This window comes from Urocitellus parryii, chromosome 12, assembly GCF_045843805.1.
Source record: "Urocitellus parryii isolate mUroPar1 chromosome 12, mUroPar1.hap1, whole genome shotgun sequence".
In the NCBI taxonomy this organism is placed as follows: domain Eukaryota; kingdom Metazoa; phylum Chordata; class Mammalia; order Rodentia; family Sciuridae; genus Urocitellus; species Urocitellus parryii.
Genome location: NC_135542.1, coordinates 61,451,030 through 61,472,178, shown reverse-complemented (window position 1 = coordinate 61,472,178; position 21,149 = coordinate 61,451,030). Strand labels below are relative to the sequence as shown.

Sequence of the window (21,149 nt, the reverse complement as noted above, 5' to 3'; positions counted from 1 at the left end):
CAGACTTCTTATATTTTCATTTGCTAAATCTGGCAAACTTCATAGTGTAAAATATTTTAAAAGCCTTTCTTCACTTCTCTTCCTTCCTAATCATTGTTAACAGTTGGGAATGTACAGTTTTTTCAAAAATTGAATTAACTACATATAAGCATACATGCAAGAAAACAAACACATGTATATTCTATACAGATATAACTGAGTTATACGTATTGTTCTGTAACTTTTCATTTATCAAATATCTTAAGGTTTCTCCCTGTTACTACCTGTATACCATATTCCTTTTGATTGCTACAGGGCATATTGATGAGAATCAAATGTTGCTGGGCTTTTTTTTTTTTTTTTTGGTGGTAGGGGTTATAAAAAGCAAAGCACCATTGTTGTAGTTAAAACTCTGAACAAGGGCATATTCCAGTAAAAGTACTTAAAGTACTCTTCTTAAAGTTTACTATTCTTACAGTTTTTTTGAGTTATTCTGTGGTTTTCCACGGAAGAGATTAAGATTTGGAGACAGTTTGTTTTTACATTTTTACCAAAATTCCTTTCTATTCTATTTCTCACTCAGATGCACTCTGGATTCCATTCTCCTTCCCTGGGGTACTCTGTATCCTCCATGTCTAGTTAGGATTAGCAAAGAATGCAATTCAAACATAAGACCTCTTTTTCCACACCTGGAGGGGCTCTCGGATACAGACCCTGAATCAGCCAGTGGCTGGTCACTGTTCCCATTACGCAACTGGCTAGGCACAAGTTAATCATTCTCTTCCAGGTCCTGGTTCCTTCCTCATTAATCCATGGTGCCTCAGAATCTTGTAAATGAACTATTATAACAGCAGACACTTAGTCCTTTCTAAGTCCCAGACACTTTCTCAGGGCTCTACATTTAATTCATTTCATCCTCAGAATATTTCTCTTAAGTAGATACTATTATTGCCCCAGTTTACTGATGTGGAAACTGAGGACAGAAAAGTTTAGTAACTTGCTTTAAAACACTAGTTAGCAGAGGAATCAAGACTTGAATCCAAGTAGTCTGGCTCCTAATACATACTCTTAAGCATTGCCTACCAGTGGTCCCTTCCCCCCAACAAAGTACCAAAGTATATAAATGCTCAATTCCTCATATAAGATGGGTAGTTTTTGCATAAAACCTATGCACATCCTCTTTCTTTCTTCTTTCCTCAGTACTGGGGATTGAGTTATATCCTCAACCCCTTTATTATTTTTATTTTGAGACAAGGTCTCTATAATTTCCAGAGGCTGGCCTAGAACTTGCAATTCTCCTGCCTCAGCCTCCTGAATATCTTGGATTACAGGTGGGTGCTACTACACCCAGCTCCCTCCACATACTTTAAATCATCTGTAGGTTATGTATAATCCCTAATACAATGCAAGTGCCATATAAATAGTTTTTGTACTTTATTATTATTTAGGGAATGACAAGAAAAAAAGGGCTAAACACATTTAGTACTATTGCAGTTTTCCCCCAAATATTTTTGATCTGTGGTTGGTTGAATTCACTGATGCAAATCCATAGATACAGAGGGCCAACTGTATTTAGCAAGCACCAGGCATCCTGGTTGGCCCATCTAACCACCATCTCTAGGCACTGGTGGGGTTCATTGTTCCGTCAGTTCCCACCTTCTCCCCCCTTCCACTTTCTGAAGCTGTAGCTTTCAAACCCCTTAACAGTGGTTAAACAAAAGGAGTCCCAAAAGGCAAACAACCTCTTCTTGGTTTTGTTTCATCTTCTCTTTAGATAGAAAAGGGGATAATCCCTCTCCTGCCCACCATCAGGGGTCATGGCTGACACCTCTATAACAAAAGACAGGTTGACAAGAGAAAAGCACATTTGATTATAGTTTCACGTGACGCAGGAACCTTCAGATTGAAGACTCAGAGATCCAGGGTGAACTAAGCATTTTTATTCTTAGGAGAGATGATGCACGAACAGCCATTTAGAAATAGAACTGGACAAAAAGGGTATAATCATGGCAGATCCTGCAAGGCCTGTCTGCCCAGATTCTTCTTGGCCTGTCTGAACAGCAATCCTTCCTCCAGCTACGAGCCAAGACCCTTTCTAGAACAGGGGTCCTAGGACCTACAATTGAACAAGAGGTCAGAGAATTTTTTTTATGGCTGACTCTTAGAGAGAAAGTGAATGTGTGTGTGTCGGGGGGGGGGGTAGAGTAATATTTCTGGCTTTTATCTTGACTTTGGGGAAAAGGGGGTTCTAGTTTTTATGACCTGTCTTGGGGAAGAGTAATCCTAGCTTCTATGGCTTGCCTCAGGAGAGAATGAGGAGTGACAGACAGGAGGGCAAGAGAAGGCCAGAGGGAAACTTTGCTTTGAGGTTGCTTCTGCAGACATCAATTTGGGATGTCTGAGCCCAATAAAGTTTTAAAATGTAAAGAAAAGCAGATTGTCTAAACCAACAAACAAACATACAACAACTGGCTGTGGCCATGTTTAGTCCGATCTCAATTTTTTCCACAAGTGTACCCAGAGCCCCCATCCTCCACCAGAGGTATACTAGGCTTTGGAGACAATCTGACAGTGAAGCTCCTGCCACACCGGCTGGCAAGATTCCCTCAGAAGCCACGACTCCTGGCAACAGTCCATCAGCCTGTGGAGATGAGAAGTACCTGCCAGTTCCTTGGTTTAGATTAATAGTTTTTAAGAATTAATCCATTAGGGCACTAAGGTTGTGGCTCAGCAGTAGAGTGCTCATCTATGCAGGTAGGGGGCCCTGGGTTCTATCCTCATTACCACATAAAAATAAAGTAAAGGTATTGTGTCCAACTACAACTAAAAAATAAATACTAAAAAAAAAAAAAAAAAGAATTGATCCATGAGGACGGAGAAACCACTTGTCCAAGCTGTCTCTGAAAAAACCTTAATAGAACAAATAGATTTCATACTATTTTCAAATGTAATTAAGCATTTGTATCAAATCAGTCTTATAGGAAAATGAAATAACCCAAATTCTGAATAAGGAATGACTAAAAAGTTATTTTGCATTGCAGAAAATTCTGTTTTAAGTGAAAAGTTCAAAGTTCCTAGGTCAAGCCACGAATACTGATTTAATCAAATCAGCTGCTGACATGGGAGAAAGAGGATTGGGAAAGTCTGCTCCTTTTCCGGGACAAGGCACTGGCCAGAAAAAAATCAATAATTGCTTAAGCATGGTATATGGCCCTTTCGACTCCTGTGACCTCCCAAGATCCCCAACTATGACACCCGCCTCAAAAAGCCCAAACCTTCACCAGAGTGCTCTAAAGTCTGAAATTAATTAATCACTACTCTCCCTCAAAACAGCCCAGCATGGTGGTGCAAAACCTATAATCCCAGCTGCTCAGAAGGCTGAGTCAGGAGTATTGCAAATTCAAGGCCAGTCTGGGCAACATAGAAAAACCCATCTAAAAAAAAAGTACATCTATATCCATATCTATATACATACATATATATATCATATAAATATATATGCATTTAATTATATATGCATACATATATAATATGTAATATAGAATATATTACATATTATAACCTCATTACTATAAATATTATTTATTTATAATGTTATAAATATTAGTATAATAATATGTTTAATAACATAATACTGTATAGTATATAATTTAATTATTATATATACATATATTAAATATATGCACATATGCATATGTATTTAATTAATTTTTTAAAACTCCAAACAACATTTATTACTTAAATGACTGTCTTTTGGTCAGATGAGGAAAAAACTGAACCTTAAGTATCCAGGGTCCTTTCTTAAGGACAACCACTGTGGTTACTTTTCTTTTAGGGATGCTCTACCACTAAACTAAATTGAAACCCATTTTTACTTTTTACTTTGAGACAGGGTCTCACTGAATTCCCTAGGCTGTCCGTGAACTTGAGATCCTCTTGCCTTAGCCTCCCATGTAGCTGAAATTATAAGGATGCATCACTACGTTGAGGTTAGTAGTTTCCTAATATGGGTTTTAATAAATTAGAATTAACCAAAATAGTAGCAGAGAGCCATTTCTTACTTTCTGATTGAGGCAATATGCTTCCTATTATGACATATGTGAAGTCTTATCTTTGGCAATACTAAAAGACAAGGCCTTATAAAAGGAAACTAGGGTCTACTTATGGTAACCTTGAAGATGGCTGAACGTATCAGAAAGTGTAATTTAATATACTGAGGGTGTTTTCCCTTTACATTGTCTTTTGAAAATAGTTTTCTTTCCTTTTAAAATAATTAAATTATCTAAATTATAGCACAGGAATGAAAATGTCCATCTTGGACCAGCACCAAGAAGAATATTTGAAATGCTTTGATTTAAATTGGCATTCTGTGAAGCTGTGGTGCCTTCTGCTGAGAAAATGCCACTGAACATTCTCAACATATGTTGGTACTAGGGAGGGCAATAAAATACCGGCTAGATCACTATAATCTAGGGGAGCTAACGTGCTTTCTTCCTTTTAAGAACATTTGAGAACATTTGGGAAGGATTCTTTCACCGAGACTCCCACAAGGTTTACAGTCTCACACAGGATTATGTGAATGTCTTTGCACTTCCACACCTATCAAGAAACTGGTGCTTCCTGGGTGTCATGTCTTCCGGAAGCTTGTCATCACAGCTCACATTCCATATGAATTCCAAAGATCATTGTGCTTTTAGATTCACGTGACTCTTAGAACTAAAAATTGCAGGAAATAAGAGAGGTGTGCATATGTCTGCAGGGGGTGGACAGTACCTTTCTGAATGGTGATAAGGGATGGTGCCCACATCTTTTTATCCCCATTTTTTTTCCGTGGATCAGGAATTCCAGGTTGAATATCCAATTCTCCTTTGACTCCCCTGAACAATTTTGCATGAGTCAAGTAAACTCTTTGAGTTGCATGTGGTGGGCAAACTGTGATCCCAGCTACCTGGGAGGCTGAGACATGAGGATTTGGAGTTTGAAGCTGGCTTGGACAATTTAAGGAGATCCTATCTCAAAATTAAAATAAAAAGGGTCAGAGATATAGCTCAGTGGTATAGCTCTTGCCTAGAATGTGTGAGGCCTAGTACTGAAACAAACAAACAAAAAACAGATGCAATCTTTTGTGGTTCTATCTGCAGCCTATAGCAGAGACAAGTGACTCCGCAAAGTGATTATAGAGAATCCTCTTTGGTCACTTGCCTGCCCTCTTGCCTTCTAATTCTGAAGATATGTGGAAGGGAATTGACGCTGATCTTTCTCACATCCCTGTGCCTTCCTACAGTCAGCCTCCTGTACCAGCCTCCTCACTTAAGTTGCTGCTAAAGAAGCATTTTTGTTTGTTTATTTGAGGTTCTGGGGATCTAACCCAGGCCTCACATGTGCTGGGCAAGTGCCATAATGACTCATGGCAGCAATAGATGGCTGTTTGGTAGTAACTGGGGGGAAATGAAAGAAAGGAATCTCATGGATTTTATGGGTAAGTTGTTTATCTATGTGGCTTACCAGCAAATATTCTCATAACAGGCTTTGAAAGAAGCCATAAGAACTGTAGGTGGGACACAAGTAAAAAAATTTTTTAAAGATAAGAAATGGTATGCAAAACTCACAGAAGGCATTACTGTTTTTTTCCTAGGTCATACCTAAAAGATCATATAAAGAAAACTGTGGGGGCTCCAAGGCTAGTGAAGACAAGCAGAGGTGATCAACAGGACCTTCAGCAATATTCTTACAATGCAGAATTTGTCCACACCCAACAGCCAGCAGAGTTTATTAATTCTCAGTTTCCCTTCGCCAATTTCATTTCAGACCTCATTTTCTGTTTGGTTACACTGCAGTGCCAAGAGATAGAACCATGTACCCATTCTCTTGCTGCAATCCTACTGCAGTTGTAATTATACATTTATGGAGTTATTTGGGTTAAAAACCATCTCCTTAGCAAAACAAGCTCTGTGAAGGGGGTGGGCGTGGGGGTTTGTCTGTGTTGTCGAATGTGTTACCAGAGTTTTAAAATGCATGAATTAACACATGATCCTAATTGCCCATAGGCCCCAAAGGGAGAAAGTCCATCTAGTTAGAGGTGATCTTCTCCCTTTCAGTCAGTACATGCTTATTGAGCGGCAAGCAGGGTGGGCTGGGCTGGGCATCATAACCAAAACAGCCAAGCTCTCTACTGAGCCTACACTCAGCTTACGTTATGGAGCATTTCTGGGACAATCAGTCTTCAAAGAGAATCTGATGAAGAGTAAGTAGTAGACGCAAGTCTGTGATTTTCCTTCTTCTGAAAAGAGCAGAACCAGAAGAAGAAGGAGCCACGCCCCCCTGTTGCCAGCAGTTCAAAGTTTGCTGCAGGATTGCTGGAGTTTGGTCTTACTTTTTGCGCTGAGGCAAAGCCTGAATGGATAACCAGCAGCCAAGAAACCAAGTCCTTTAGCTACTCGACTTGGAATCATTCTGGGTTTTCATCTTTCCCCGCTAAGCTCCGGATCGCCACACTGCCCTGTTAGCCAACCCACGCACTCCCCAGTTAGATCGTCCCAAGGGACTTTGACCTCAGTCCCTCGCTCACAGGCGGCGTGCGTGAAGGGTGGTCCTGATCATCCCCTCGGCCCGGGATTGGTGGAACCCACCTTCCAACTCGGCAAAGCCAAGAACCACGTCGGAGGCTTTCCCCTGTCTGTCTTTGACCTCCAGAGCGGTGATGGTGCAGCCCCAGGAAATGATGTCCACTTTCATCAGGTCTGATTGCAGCTGGAACTTCTCCACCGTCCCTCCTCCGGAGGGCAGCTCTCCAAACACTGTTCTGGTCACTGAAACCATGGTGAAAGTTCGGGGCGAGCAGCTACTCTGTGCTCTTAGAACTCCAGCAGCTGAATTTAGGGGCTTATTGCAGGAGGGGCGGGGCTCCGCTCAAGCTCCGCCCCTTTCTTGCCTGGATTTAGCCAGTGACCACTCTGGCCAAGAATATCCTCTGGAGCTTTTCCATATCCCCCCTTTGCCTGTGGTGACAGAAAGGCAAGCCAAGCATTTACTGACCCTGGCTGCACTGTATGTTGGGAATGGTCGTCTTTGGGAGGTGAAATTGCATTTTGGAGCCTGTAGTCTTTCAAAACCCAAATCTTGAGTTCGCTGTGTCCCATCCCCTTCTCCTGCACACTTTTTCATCGTGCAATGATCTGGTAATTATTGTTGATGGCTGATTGTCAGACAAAGTACTGGAAAATATAGAGAGCAGACTTAGGGACAAAGAGGTAGATCTTGGGGACAATTCTGGTTAACACTTTGATGCAGAACAAAGAGTACAGAGGTAATTTAGAGAGGGTAGATCATTGCAGGCTTCTTAGCACACTGATTGAAGATCTGCCCTTTTTGTAGCACAGGATGAAGCCCTAGACATGGTCCTGATGGAGTCACTGCTGAGGATCCTCCTCAGACTGCTGGCAGGCATTAGCAACCTAGACATGGTCTGGTAGAGGGGTTAGGCCCTTCTTTGGAGGTGATCAGAGATAGCTTCAGACTTTCTTTTCTTCAAGGAGGAGCCATGGGTAGATACCCATTTTGTTTCTGAAGTCCAAAGTTCCTTTAGGAAAGGATTAAGGAAACATGTCATTATTGTAGTCCCTATAAAGGTCAAGTACTGTACCTTTGTTGTCTCCTTTGCAAGTAGGATGAAGTCCTTAAGTATATACAGATGAGAGAGGAAAGACACTGAGGTCATTGAATTCTTTTCTTGCTTTAGTGGGCCTCATAATTAAAGGCAGATTCCTAGGCCCACTCCTGCAATTTCTGATTCTGGGAACCTAGAACAAGATTCAGGAATTCTCATTTTTTCCCAACCCTCCGGTTATGCTAATGCAGATTATCTGGGTCCAGACTTGAAATATTGCTTTAAGGTCTGATAACTAACTCAGATATTTTCTGCCAAATTAGGCTCTGATGGCAGAGGACTAAACCCTAAAGGACTATGAGATGAAATATAGGCATGTCTGTATTTCTTTGCTAAATGTAGCAACTCCAGAAGAGTGTTGGCCCTGGAAAGGAGGGGGATACTAGGAGCCTAGAGACATGTTTTATTCAATCCCTCTGCATACCTATCCCTTTTGCTTCACCCTGCATTTGACCTGGTTCCTGGGTGCTTCAGACAGTGTCCAACTACACTGTGGTGAGTGCAGAAATCATCTGTGATCAGGAAATCAGGGGAACTAGGATCATGTTCCTGTAATCAGATGCTAATAAAACATAATAACTGTCTCACATCCTTTTCTGCCTGTGTAGCTCAAAGGAGTATTTAGCATTCTTGCTGCAAAGTCTCAATTCTTCATCACTAAACAAGAATTCTAATAGCAAAGGAAAAAAAAGAAAAAAGACTTTTCAACAGGCTTCAGTCAAGCACAACCTATAATAACAAGAAGACCCACCAAACATGTCAAATTACAGACCCTATCACACTCATACAATATCTCAATGCATAGTGAGAAATATACTCATCATATTGGTACTATCTCCCCTTGTCCCCCAAGATCCATGTGGAAGGGCTAAGGTGGAACACATAATAGGTTAGCACTACAGTTGTAATCTACCATTTTTATGGTGAGTGGTAAGAAAGCCTGTTCTTTGTCTAGTGAAAGATATTATCTCATACCTCATGGCTGCTCATTGCAAACAGAACCCTGATAAATGGCTGACTGAAGAGTGGTCAAAATTTTTCTTTTTTTTGGTATATCCAAAAAGTTGTTCAGGGATATCCAGGACGCTGGCAGATCAACTCTCTCCGCAGGTGGTCCAAGACTGGTATGGCAGCTCTGCTTAATGTCATCTGGGATGTCATTTAAGTTCCTTCTAACTTGTTGTATGGCCATCCATAGAATATAATCTGAAGTACATTTGGTTAACAAAGTGTACCTCCATGTCTACAGTCATAGCAGCAGAATGGAAAGAGAGGACACTGGGAGAAGGAATGTTGGAGAAAGGGCCTGACCCCTCCTTAAGGATACATCCTGAGAGTTCCATACATCATTCCCCCTCATACTTGTTGGCCAGAACTTGTTAAAATAATCATTTTAAACTGCAGAGTAAGGTTGAAAATGTATAACCTTTATTTTAGGCATTCTATTAATATAGTATGAAGGAGAAAACTGGGGAATAAGCAGTACTCTGCTGCACTCTATCAAAAGTTGAGAGTATTTAAATACATGTTTTCTTGGAAACTTGGAGGATTGACATTCCTTCTATCCTTCATACATAATGAGAACCTGTGACAGATGATGATTCACTTCTGCATGTTGGGCTAGAGACCTGGAGAATCAAAGAGGGAAAGCCTGAAAGAACCTAGATAGAGTCATTATGCCTAGAAGGTAGTAGTACAGTGTGGGAACCACTTTGGTGATGAGCCTGTCAACAGAAAAATCCAAGCCACATGAGATTTGTCCCCAACCTTCACAGAATTGGATACCATGAAGGACATGGAAAACCCAAGGTGGTCAGCCTAGAACTTGGCTGTCTATGTCTTGGAAGGAGAGATTGAGCCTGAAATGGAGGAAGGGCTTTCAAGGAGTCATCTCTCACCCAGCATAGGTACAGTAAGGAATTTCCTTATCCAGAGTGACTGGGAGCAACCTGGGATACCACCCAAGTATTATGTAGCTGAGGTCTTCAGGGATGAACTTGTAGCTGGCAGGTGCTTTCCACTAGTTCATGGGAGTTCTGTAGTATAGCTTTCTAGTCCCAGGGAAACTTTTCCCTGGAAAACATAAAACTTTGCTCAAAATAGAAGCACTTGACTGGCTAATCCCACTTGAACTTCTACAGAACATTGGGCCTCAGTTATATCCCTTGATTTTGTGCCATCTTCTACCAAGTTAACCACATCCCTCTCCCTGCAGGGAGGTGAGACAATCATTCAATCCACTTCTATAGTCTGGATTTTATGTGTCTCCCAAATGTTCATGTGGTAAAGGTTTGGTCCCCGGTGAGGTACTATTGGGAGATAGTGGAACTTTTAAGAGGTGGGGCCTAGTGGGAGGTCTTCAGGTCACTGAGGGTATACCCTTGAAGGGATATGCAGGGGCCTTGCTCCTTCCTCTGTTTCTTCATAAACTGTAATTAAAAACCCAGTTAGCTATAAGCAATCTCTTCTTGCACAAGAAGCAGTCCCTGAACCTTAAAATAAATCCCCATGGGCATTGGCATATTTTAATAATTTTAACATATGAAAGTGTTATAATTGGCTTGTTGGAGTGCTTCTGGTTGCAAGTAACTGGGATACCTGTTCACAACAGCAAGTAGCAGTAGGTTAACAAAAGAGTTCTATTTTCTTACATAATGGGACAAAGTTTTATGTGATAGGAAATCCAGAAGTCCAGCACTGCCACAGTAGGAAATCCCAAAGTCCAGCATTGGTGCAATTATTGAGAAATGCTCATAAGGACCAGGGCTCTTTCAGTCTTTCTGCTTTGCCCTTCTGAACTTTATGGCTTTTATCCTCATACTTGTCACCTCATGTCACCAATTGGTTGTTGCATTTCTAGGCCTTACATCGGTTTTCTAGGCAAGAAGAAGGGGGAGAGGCAATAGGGGAAAGAGGAACAGAAGGGTCCTGTGGATGTATCTAATCTTCTTCATCCACAAAGGGATACCTAGGCACAGGGCAGTATTGGATTAGATTAATCATTAGGCAAATAGCAAAGAAGGACTTTGATCGGACATGGGGAAAGAGAATGATAGAATATTCTAGATTAAAAAACTCAAAGTCTCTCCTTGGTTTCCTGCCTAAATGCTTCAGCTAACAGACTGCTCAAATCCAAGAGACCTCTGTTCTTTATGGCACTCTTCTCCTTTTAAATCTCTCCTTCATAATAGACTTTAAAAACATCTTTGTTGAGATATAATTTACATACCATAAAATCTGCCCATGTAAAGTGTACAATTCAAAGGTTTTAATGTATTTAACGAGGCAGTTACTTAGTAGCATCAAACAACTAGAACCAAAGGCTTCCCAGTCCAAGGCCTCATCAGAGGTTTGAGAAGCTGTGGAGGGGGGAAAATCCTGCCAGGTAATACCAAAAAAGAAAACTGTGCCTAAACAGAAGTAAGGGAACATCAAAACGAGCTGGTTTGGGGGACTGAGTTAACATACCACTTAAAGTGGAGATTTTACCCTGAGAATTAGAGATTTTGATTGTCATTCATTTGGTTTCAATCACAAACTACTGTTTTCTTTACATTTAGCTATATTTTTTCTCTTTTGCTGTAACAGAAAGACACATTGTACCTGTTTCCCATTAAAAATAATCTATGATCAGGTATGGTGATGGTGCCTATAACCTCAGCTACTTCAGAGGCTGAGGCAGGAGGATTGAAAGTTGGAGGCCAGCCTTGGCAACTTAGTAAGTCCCTGTCTCAAATAAAATGAAATAAAATAAAATAGGGGCTGGAAATATAACTCAGTTGGTAGAGTGCTTGCCTCACATGCACAAAACCCTGGGTTCAATCCTCAGCACCACACACACACACACACACACACACACACACAAATGTTGGGGGTGTAGTTCAGTGGTGAAGCACACCTGGGCTCAATCCTCAGTACCATAAATAAATAAAACAAACATCAGAGACACAATTGGCCTTTCTGCGTATCTGTCTTCTACTGTGTTCCTACCTTTCCCCCAAAAGAACCAGATTCATGCCTTTGGTTCGTGCCTGTCCTCCGACATGTTTTTGTAATTTTGACACAAATTCATATAATGCCTAAACAAAATTGTTTGTGTGCATATTTTTAACTTTTCAAAATGAGGAAAATACTGCTGCTTTGCCTCTTTGGGTTAAACAGAGGAACAGCTACTTAAGTGTCATCTGTGGCACCTGGTTCAGGAATCAAGATGACAGCAAGGCTCATGTGATTGTATAGGCAAATCATAGTTATTCAGTGCTGCAATGTCAGTTACACAAATAAAGCACATTGTTTGGACTTATTGTTAATACCTTGGTAGGCCATTTTCAAATGTAGTTAAGCATTCTAGATGTGATTTGGAGTGAAAAATCTTTGCCTTTGTATGTTGAAATTCTATCCCTACGTTGAAGTGCAAACACAAATTTATTTATACAAGAAGAATATGTTATAATTAACTACTATTGTGAAAGCTGTGGATTTTATGTGTACAATTAATAAAAATCTTAATTGTTAAATTAGTAAATAGATGGACAGTTAATACAAATATTAAGAGCGCATTAGCCAAATGTCTTGTTTGATATAAGGAGAGTAGCTAAGAACAGAGTAGGGAGGAAGAGCATGAGAAGAAGATTAACATTAAACAGGGATGAGAGGTGGGAGGGAAAGGGAGAGAGAAGGGAAATTGCATGGAAATGGAAGGAGACCCTCAGGGTTATACAAAATTACATACAAGAGGAAGTGAGGGGAAAGGGAAAAAAAAACAAGGGGGAGAAAAGAATTACAGTAGAAGGGGTAGAGAGAGAAGAGGGGAGGGGAGGGGAGGGGAGGGGGGATAGTAGAGGATAGGAAAGGCAGCAGAATACAACAGACACTAGTATGGCAGTATGTACATCAGTGATATGTAACCGATGTGATTCTGCAATCTATATACGGGGTAAAAATGGGAGTTCATAACCCATTTGAATCAAAATGTGAAATATGATATATCAAGAACTATGTAATGTTTTGAACAACCAACAATAAAAATTAAAAAAGGAGGTCATTAGCTAGACAATTTAAGGGAGAACAGTTGATTTTTATCAAGTCGATAAATTCTTATAAAATAACAATACAACTTAGAATAATAGATGTTAGATTATATCACATTTTAGATCATTGTATAATTGTGGGTACCTGCATCCAAAGCAAATAATCTTGAAGAGCTCTGTTTCCCATCTTTTTTATTGATGTATTATAATTATACATAATAGTGGGATTCAGTGTCATGTATTCGCACATGCATGTATATGACCATATGATTTGGTCAATATTGTTCCCTAGTATTTCCCCTTTCCATCCTGCCTCCCTTCCCCTGACCCTTTTCCTCTACTCTTCTGATCTTCCTTCAATTGTGATAAGGTCCCTTTCCCTCTTCTTTTCTCTTTTTTTCTGTTAGCTTTCACATAAATGGGAAAACATACCATCCTTGACTTTCTGAATTTAGTTTATTTTCCTTAACCATAATATGCTTTCAAGTCTCATTCTAATTTTCAGTTTTTATATTCCACCTCTATCATGAATTATTCAAGGAAATTTATTACTTGAGAATCTTTTTCTTTTTCAATGAGCAATTAATTTTTTGATTGTTGGAATTTTATTAAGTGCAGACCAATTATACAGAACAATGGGGTTTGTTGTGGCATGTTGTACATGCACATCACAGTTTGGCCATTTCTGCTCTCATATTCCCCTCCCCTCCATCCCCTTCTTCCCTAATAGTCTCTCTGCTACTCTTTTTCCTCCCTAGATTTCACATAAAATGAGAGAAAACGTGATATTTTTCTCTTTTGAGTCTGACTTGTTTCGCTTAACAAAAGGATCTTGGGATTCTGTCCATATTCATGCAAATGGCATGTTTTCATTCTTCTTTTTCCCTGAATAATACTCCACTGTGTATGAATACCAACTTTTCCTTATCTATTCATCTATTGATGGGACCTAACATGAAGGAATCCTTTCCTTTTTATGAGGATAATTAAATTTAAAGTAGAATGTCAATTTTCCTTCTTAAAACTTAAACAAGGAAAAACTCCAAAATCATATACACCTATCTAAAATAAATTACTTTTTGATTCAAACATAATAAAGATATATGACGAAGAAGAAATAGGGAAAAACTAGATGACCCACAAGTAAGTTCCTTCTCTGCAGACCTCAGTTGCAAGTGAATGTTAATTTAGTAACACACGGGGGCAGATGGTGTCTGCAAAAGCAAAATAGTCACCTGATAACTGCTCAAGAAATGGTCCTGGTTTTGGGAACGGGACCCCCAGACCAGGGACAGGGTGGTTGGAGGAGGAGCTAGCGGGATGGGGGAGCGCCCCACCCTGACTACACCTAGACAGGGACCTCGCCCTGCTGCAGCTCGGGACACAGGTGATCTGGAGAGACTGCAACCCACCACCTCCAGCCTCATCTTCTCCATGCGACCCGGTTGCCCACTTTGTCGCCTCCACCCAGGGCCCGCCCATTTCACTGCTTGGCAAGTTGGGGCTACGCTCCCAGCCCCTGCCTTCCCCGCCAGCAGTGCTGCCCCCAACACTGCTAGGCTGGGCATCTGGCCATCGCCTCGACAGACGCGTCTCTGCTGATCCCACGGACCTTCCAAGGACCTAGGAGAGGCTAGAAGAGGTCAGTGATGAACTTTTCTAGAGAAACAGCATCACGAAGTCCGCAGTTCAAACAAGGCCGATCCCAGACCACGCTTCTGTTGGAAATAGTAGGGACAGTTTTGTACTGAGCAGAAGTGGAAGGGTCAGCAAAATCTCAGGGGTCATAAGCCACACCCACTGCCTTTCACTAGCAGCAAGCAGAACCCTAACAGCCGATTCTACTGAGTTTGAATCTAGAACCTTATATCTTCTATTCTGGGACCTAAAGTAAAGATGTGCTTTTGGGAGCATTTCAAGAAGACAGCAAAAGTTTGGAGACAAGAATATATGATTTGAGTAGTATAGTAACATAATTTGTCTTTTTATATGGAATTTTTTTTTTAAAGAGAGAGTGAGAGAGGAGAGAGAGAGAGAGGGAGAGAGAATTTTTAATATTTATTTTTTAGTTCTCGGCGGACACAACATCTTTCTTTGTATGTGGTGCTGAGGATCGAACCCGGGCTGCACGCATGCCAGGCGAGCGCGCTACCGCTTGAGCCACATCCCCAGCCCTATATGGAATTTTAATTGTTTCTCACTAATGATATGGAAACTGATACGAAACTCTAGGACGAAAAATATGTTTATAGTATAAGTGTTTGATGGAATTCATACAACAGTTTGATGTATTTAAAACTGTCTCTTGGCATGTATAACTAAAAGTACTGTAGTGTTGTATGTACTCAGACTGCCCAAATGTAGTGTTCAACAAGCTCTGAACAACTGTACAGCCAGCCGTTTATTCTTTGCTGTTGTCATTGTGCACCAGGTGATTTACACTGCCAGTGCAGGAATTTGGGGACCAGATCTGAGACCAAGAAGAAGGAAGAGGTTTATGATACACAGTGCTTAATTGTGAGTCAGTTTCCTTTAGATGGATATATCCACCACCTGACAGATACATGACAGATACAGGTCAGGGTCACTCATAAAAATCTGCCCCAACTGGCTTTTTACTGCGAGTCCCTGACTCTTAGGAAGATTCAGACTGTTTTTTTCCTATCTTTGTAGAATGACGGCATTGCCACCTGAGAATCACTTAAATGTCGGAACAGTGAAGCTGCACAACCATCCGGCCTACCTCAGCTTTCACTAAATGTTGTAAAATACTTTATTTTCTTAAGTATTTTTTTTTGAGGGGGGAGGGGAAGGGGAAGGTGTTTTGTTTTGTTTTCTTCCAGGGATTGAACCCAGGGAACCTTGACCACTAAGCCACATTCCCAGACCTTTTTTAAATTTTGAGACAACATCTTGCTACATTGCTGACACTGGCTTTGAACTTGTGATCCTCCTGCCTCAGCCTCCCCAGCCACTGGGTTTAGAGGTGTGTGCCACTGCACCTCGATTTCTTCTTCTTCTTCTTTTAAAATATGAAAACCAGATCCTGTAGTTTGTGGTCAAAAGGAAAAACCATAGTAGATGTAAGGGCAGCGGTCACCTGGACTGGGTGAAGAAGGTGTGGATTAGCTGTGCTACCACTTGACCTACTGCTGGCTCAAGCTCTTGAACAGACGCATTGCTCAGTTGCTGGATACTTGGAAACTTCTGAAGCAGACGGGAAGCTCTAACTTTTCCAACTTCTGAGATCTGCTGCACAGTTTGAAGGAGATCTGGGTCAGGGAGCAGAGCCAGTTTCCTCCTGAGGAAAGGGTTCTTTGGATTGCTCTTGTTCTAACTGAACAATGCGGCAGGATGCTTCCATCTGGTTGGCCACTGGAAGAAACATCATCCCAAGGTCCAGCACAGTAAACTTTTGTATAGCTGGGAAGTACTGTTCATTTATCTGTGTTTTTACAACTACTACAATCCCTTGAAACTTACCAGAATTTCTAACTTGAACAAGTCTTTTTCTGTAGCCATTTTCTGCCACCAAATCAGCTTCAGTGACAAAGAATGCAGGATTTTCTGGACAGATAAAAATCTACAGGTGTCAGGCCATCCTCAAAAAGGAGATTGATTTTCCCTTGCATCCCCTGTACCAGCTGAGATCTGTGCCACTTTTCATTAGCTACAACATACCCAAAAGGTATGTGCAGAGGGGCCTATGCCTTCAGGGAGCCCTGTGCCTTTTCCATCAGTGATCTGGACCTAAAGAGGGACATGCAAAATGACACCTAGGCAGGCTCTCCTGCACAGGGCCCCACATTCCACTCTGAAGCCAAGGGATCTTGTCTGCAGAGTGTTCTCTAAAAGTCTTAAGAACCCAAGAGATTTTTGTCCTCATGGCTGTGTCCCTCATTTTCAGCACCGCCTGGCCCCTGGTGGCCCAGCTCCACCTGTGCTATAGCTGCTCACTCCAGTCTAGGGCTAGGACCTAGCTGGCAGGGACCCTACTTCTGCCCTAGTCACCATTCATTCTTTGGTGGAGTTAAATACAACTTTGGTGATGTCTTATATGTATTTCTAATTTTTATTGTTACAAATGGCTCCACTATTGAATCAATAAATTAGTGAATTGATTACTTGATTAATTAATTTGAAACAGGATCTTACTGTGTGACCCATGATTACTTTGCACTTGTGATCTTCCTGCCGCAGCTTCTGAAGAGCTGGGAATACAGTCCTGAGCCAGCACATCCAGCTGGACCTAAACATTTAGACAACAGTTTGATCTTTTGTTAGTCTGTCTCAGTGTGGAACAACCTTCAGTTTTCACTACCTCCAATCTTCTAAGATAGAATTTATGTAAAATGTCCCTCAGTTATTTTTCTGGTATGTTTCACCATGAGCAGACATTATGTTTGGGGAGAAAAGCCTCCCAGAAGAGATTCAGCACTTTTTTTTCATTGCATCCTCTCTTGTGACCTATAATTTTGATTTCCCCCTTTTTGATGATGTTAACATTGATCAGTGGAGGTGGTATCTGCTGGGTTTCTCTTTTGAAATGTTGATCCTTCGCTTTCTAATTCTTGAGTGTTTTGTGGAGAGACAATTGGAGACTATATAGCTATCTGCTTTCCTCATCGAAATTTCCATTTCTTTATTCATCATATTAGTATGGATCCGTGGTTGATTTCACTTAGTGGATGATAATTTTGTATTATTATTTCTGGAAAATTGTATTTCTCTTTGGAAGCTTTTATTTTAATAACTTCAGGATAAAGAAAATCTGTAGGAATCGCATACATAATTTCTCGGATACCTGTCTGTAGTTGTGAATATTTTACTATATTTTCTTAATCCTGTCTGCCTTCCCCATTTCTCAGAGTAATATCAATGTAGATAAATAAATAACTAAATGCTTTCTCCCTGAATCTCTTGTGAGTAGTAGACAGGATGACATTGTACTCCTCAACACTTGTATTTCCTAAAATCAAGGAATGATGATAGCTTAATGTTGACAACCAAGAAATAAAAAATTGGTTCACTCTTAAAAACAAATCAGCAAATTATAAAAAAGAAATAATCTTTTATGCATTATGCCATAAATACCACTAAAATTAATAATGAACTAGCAATCAATAATATTTTAAATATAATTTCAGGTTTGTTCTTGTATCTCAGAAGCCATTCTTTCCCTCAGCTGAATATTGACTTTAACTTATTGAATCTTTTGCCAAAATATATATTTGGTACAGTTCTATTAGTGCTACATAATTGAAATAGTCATCTTCAATCCAATTCTTTGCTTGAATTTTTATTTGTGAGATTGGCTCATGTTGTTAAGTTTAGTTTCTCTGGTGGTGTGTAGTTCAGCATGGATCCTATATACAATCCATTGATCCCTTTTCCTGTTGATGGAAATATGGTTGATTTTAAAAATTTTACAGTATAATGCTAAGTGAAGTTAGCCAATCCCCCAAAATCAAATGCTTTCTCTGATATAAGGAGGCTGACTCATAGTGGGATAGGGAGGGGGAGCATGGGAGGAATAAATGAATTCTAGATAGGGCAGAGGGGTGGGAGGGAAAAGGAGGGGGCAGGGGATTAGCAAGGATGGTGGAATGTGATAGACATCATTATCCAAAGTACATGTATGAAGACAGGAATTGATGTCAACATACTTCATATACAACCAGAGATATGAAAAATTGTGCTGTATATATGTAATAAGAATTGTAATGCATTCTGCTGTCATTTACTTTTTAAAAAATCAATTAAAAACATTTTACAGTTATAATGTTGCTATATACATTTGTACTTCATGTTGTGAGTGCTTCTCTAACATTTCTACTTGGAGTGGAAGTGACATGCTGGTTCAAACAATGCTATTTTTTCTTATTATGCTTTGCCTGCAAAAGCTTATCAATTTTTATGAACTCAAAAGTTTGCCTTTCAACTGATGATTCCCAAATCTATAACTCCAGTTTTGTCCTGTCTCCCACACATCTGACTTCTTTCTCCCTCTGCTGTGTAAATATTATACGAAGGAAAACTGTGAATATGCCACTACCACTGCACACTTATCTTGTCCAAGAAGGAGATAAATGATTATTTGATTCCTGAAACATCTTATATAATGCCTACATATGGGTATTATGATCCCCATTTTACAGTTGAGAAACAGAAAAAGAGGTCACTCAACTAGAAGGTGGCAGAGCCAGAACTTAAAGCCAGTTATCCTGGCTCCCCAGTTTAGGGTCTTACCCCATTATTCTGATTATTTTTATGCTGTTCTAATAAAAATAAAAGAGTCAGAGCATGTTCTAGTTCTTTGGCTATTATATGCTCTGCTGTTTATCTTCTTTCTTGTATCTTTGTCTACATGTAAGATTATTTTCTTAAGATCCTTGCATATTTTCATTTATAATATCAAAGTTTGGAAAATAAGAATGTTGACACTATTGATCTGTCAATAGATGAAAGAATAAAGAAAACATGGTATATACACACAATGGAGTATTATTCAGTCTAAAGTGAAATGATGTGCTTTGTGCAAATAGATGGATTTAAGACAGCATGTTACTGAAATAAGGCAGACATGGGAGAACAAGTACTGCATGTTCTCTCAGATGTGGAAGCTAAAATAAGTTGACCTGAAAGTACAATAATGATTGGGAAGAGGAGAAAGGGGTGGAAAAGGGTAGGAGGACAGTTTATTTATTTATTGTGTGTGTGTGTGTGTGTGTGTGTGTTATTTAGGATGGAGCCCTGGGCCTTGCTCATGTTAGGCAAGTGCTCTACCACTGTCCAAGCTACATCCCCAACTCTGGGTGGTTGGATTTGATCAGTGTGTGCTATATGCACATATGGAAGTATCACTTTAAACTCCATTAATATGTACAATCAATACAGGTTGATTAAAAGGAAAGTAACACTATTTGAGTGATCCTCTGGAAGGAAGAATCCCTGCATGCTATTTGCTAAAGACCTATTTCATGGTCAAATAGTCTCCAAGCCCTGATTGTAATGTCAGAAAGGAGATGAAGACAATCAAACTGGTCCCACCATCATGAGCACATCTATAAAATGGTATGAATGAAGTGTGGTGTCAGGAGGAAAGTGTGGAGTGCATGTAATAATGTTTGTGTAATCATGCTGCTGTTGACTACCTCCTTACCTACAGACTGAACAGATAGTGGTGAATCTAGGAGATAAATTTTTTCTTTCTTCTTTTTTTTTTTGTGTATGTATATGGCTTGGGACCTGTTTAAGAGCAATTTGATGCAGTGGTTGCCATGGTAAATGCTTTTCCTAAGAACTAAGTAATTGTTTGAAATTGTTATAATTTACCATTATTTAGTTTCAGAGTGATTTGAATGCTTTCACTTTCCCCTCTCATTTAAACATTTTATCTTTATCAGAATTCCTTTTTTTATCTTTTCTTAGGGACAAAAAAAATACCTCATTAAGGATAATAGTGGAATTATATTCATTTTCTTCTAAAGAAAATCCTGGATGTGTTTTCTATTTTTTTTTGGCCTGTAAGACATAAGACATCTGACACTGGATTCACATTTTAGAATCTTTTAAACCAGGCAACAGACCTCACAGTCTTCAAGAGTTCAGGAAAAAAGGGCAATTGAACTGCTTACCATGGAGGAGGTATTTGTGAATGCTTATGATATAGATGTGTTCAATGACATCATAATGCAACCATCCATCACTCAAACTCTAAAAGACAAATTTATTTTTTCTGTATTTTATATTGGTACATTATAATTATTAATAATGGTGGGATTTGTTTTTACCTATTCATACATGCATACGATATAGTAATATAATTTATTCAATATCCTTCCCCAGTATATTTCCCCTTCCTCTCTTCTTCTCCCTCCCCCTTGTGCCTTTCCTCTACTCTACTGATTTCCCTTTGATTTTCATGAGATCTCACCTGCCCCCAATTTTTATTTTCCTTTTTCCTCACTAACTTCCACATATGAGAGAAAACATATGACGCTTGACTTTCTGAATTTGGCTTATTTCACTTAATGTAATGTTCTCAAGTTCTACGCATTTTCCTTCAAATGACCTAATGTTATTTATCTTTATGGCTGAATAAAATATCATTGTGTGGGGCTGGGGTATAGCTCAGAGCACTTGCCTAGCATGTGTGAGGCACTAGGTTTGATCCTCAGCACCACATAAAAAAATAATAAATAAAATAAAGGCATGCTGTCTGTCCATCTACAACTATTAAAAATTTTTTTTAAAAAATGTCATTGTGTATAATGCCATGTTTTCCTTTAATCCATTAATCCTTTAAAGGATATCTAGGCTGGTTCCGTGATTTGGTATTGTGAATTGTGCAGCTATAAATTTAGATATGCATATATTACTATAGTATGCTGACTTAAATTCTAAAAGAAAAAATTTAGGTACAGTTTTACAGCACAGGTGAGTTCTTTAGCTGTGGTGGCAGCATCGATTAC

The 21,149-nt window shown here is 39.7% G+C and overlaps 1 protein-coding gene and 1 pseudogene across 1 annotated transcript in view; both read right to left on the bottom strand.

Annotated features, from left to right (window-relative positions):
* Nucleotides 1–6,845, bottom strand: part of LOC144249742 (galactose mutarotase-like) — a 42,372-nt gene extending 35,527 nt beyond the window's left edge. Inside the window, exon 1 of the mRNA XM_077791912.1 lies at nt 6,609–6,845. Within this exon, the coding sequence (XP_077648038.1) occupies nt 6,609–6,798 (190 nt within the window). The 5' untranslated portion in view covers nt 6,799–6,845. The remainder of the gene's footprint in view (nt 1–6,608) is intronic.
* Nucleotides 6,846–15,771: 8,926 nt separating this feature from the next.
* On the bottom strand, nt 15,772–16,842 carry LOC144249621 (Fanconi anemia core complex-associated protein 24 pseudogene; annotated as a pseudogene).
* Nucleotides 16,843–21,149: the final 4,307 nt, after the last annotated feature.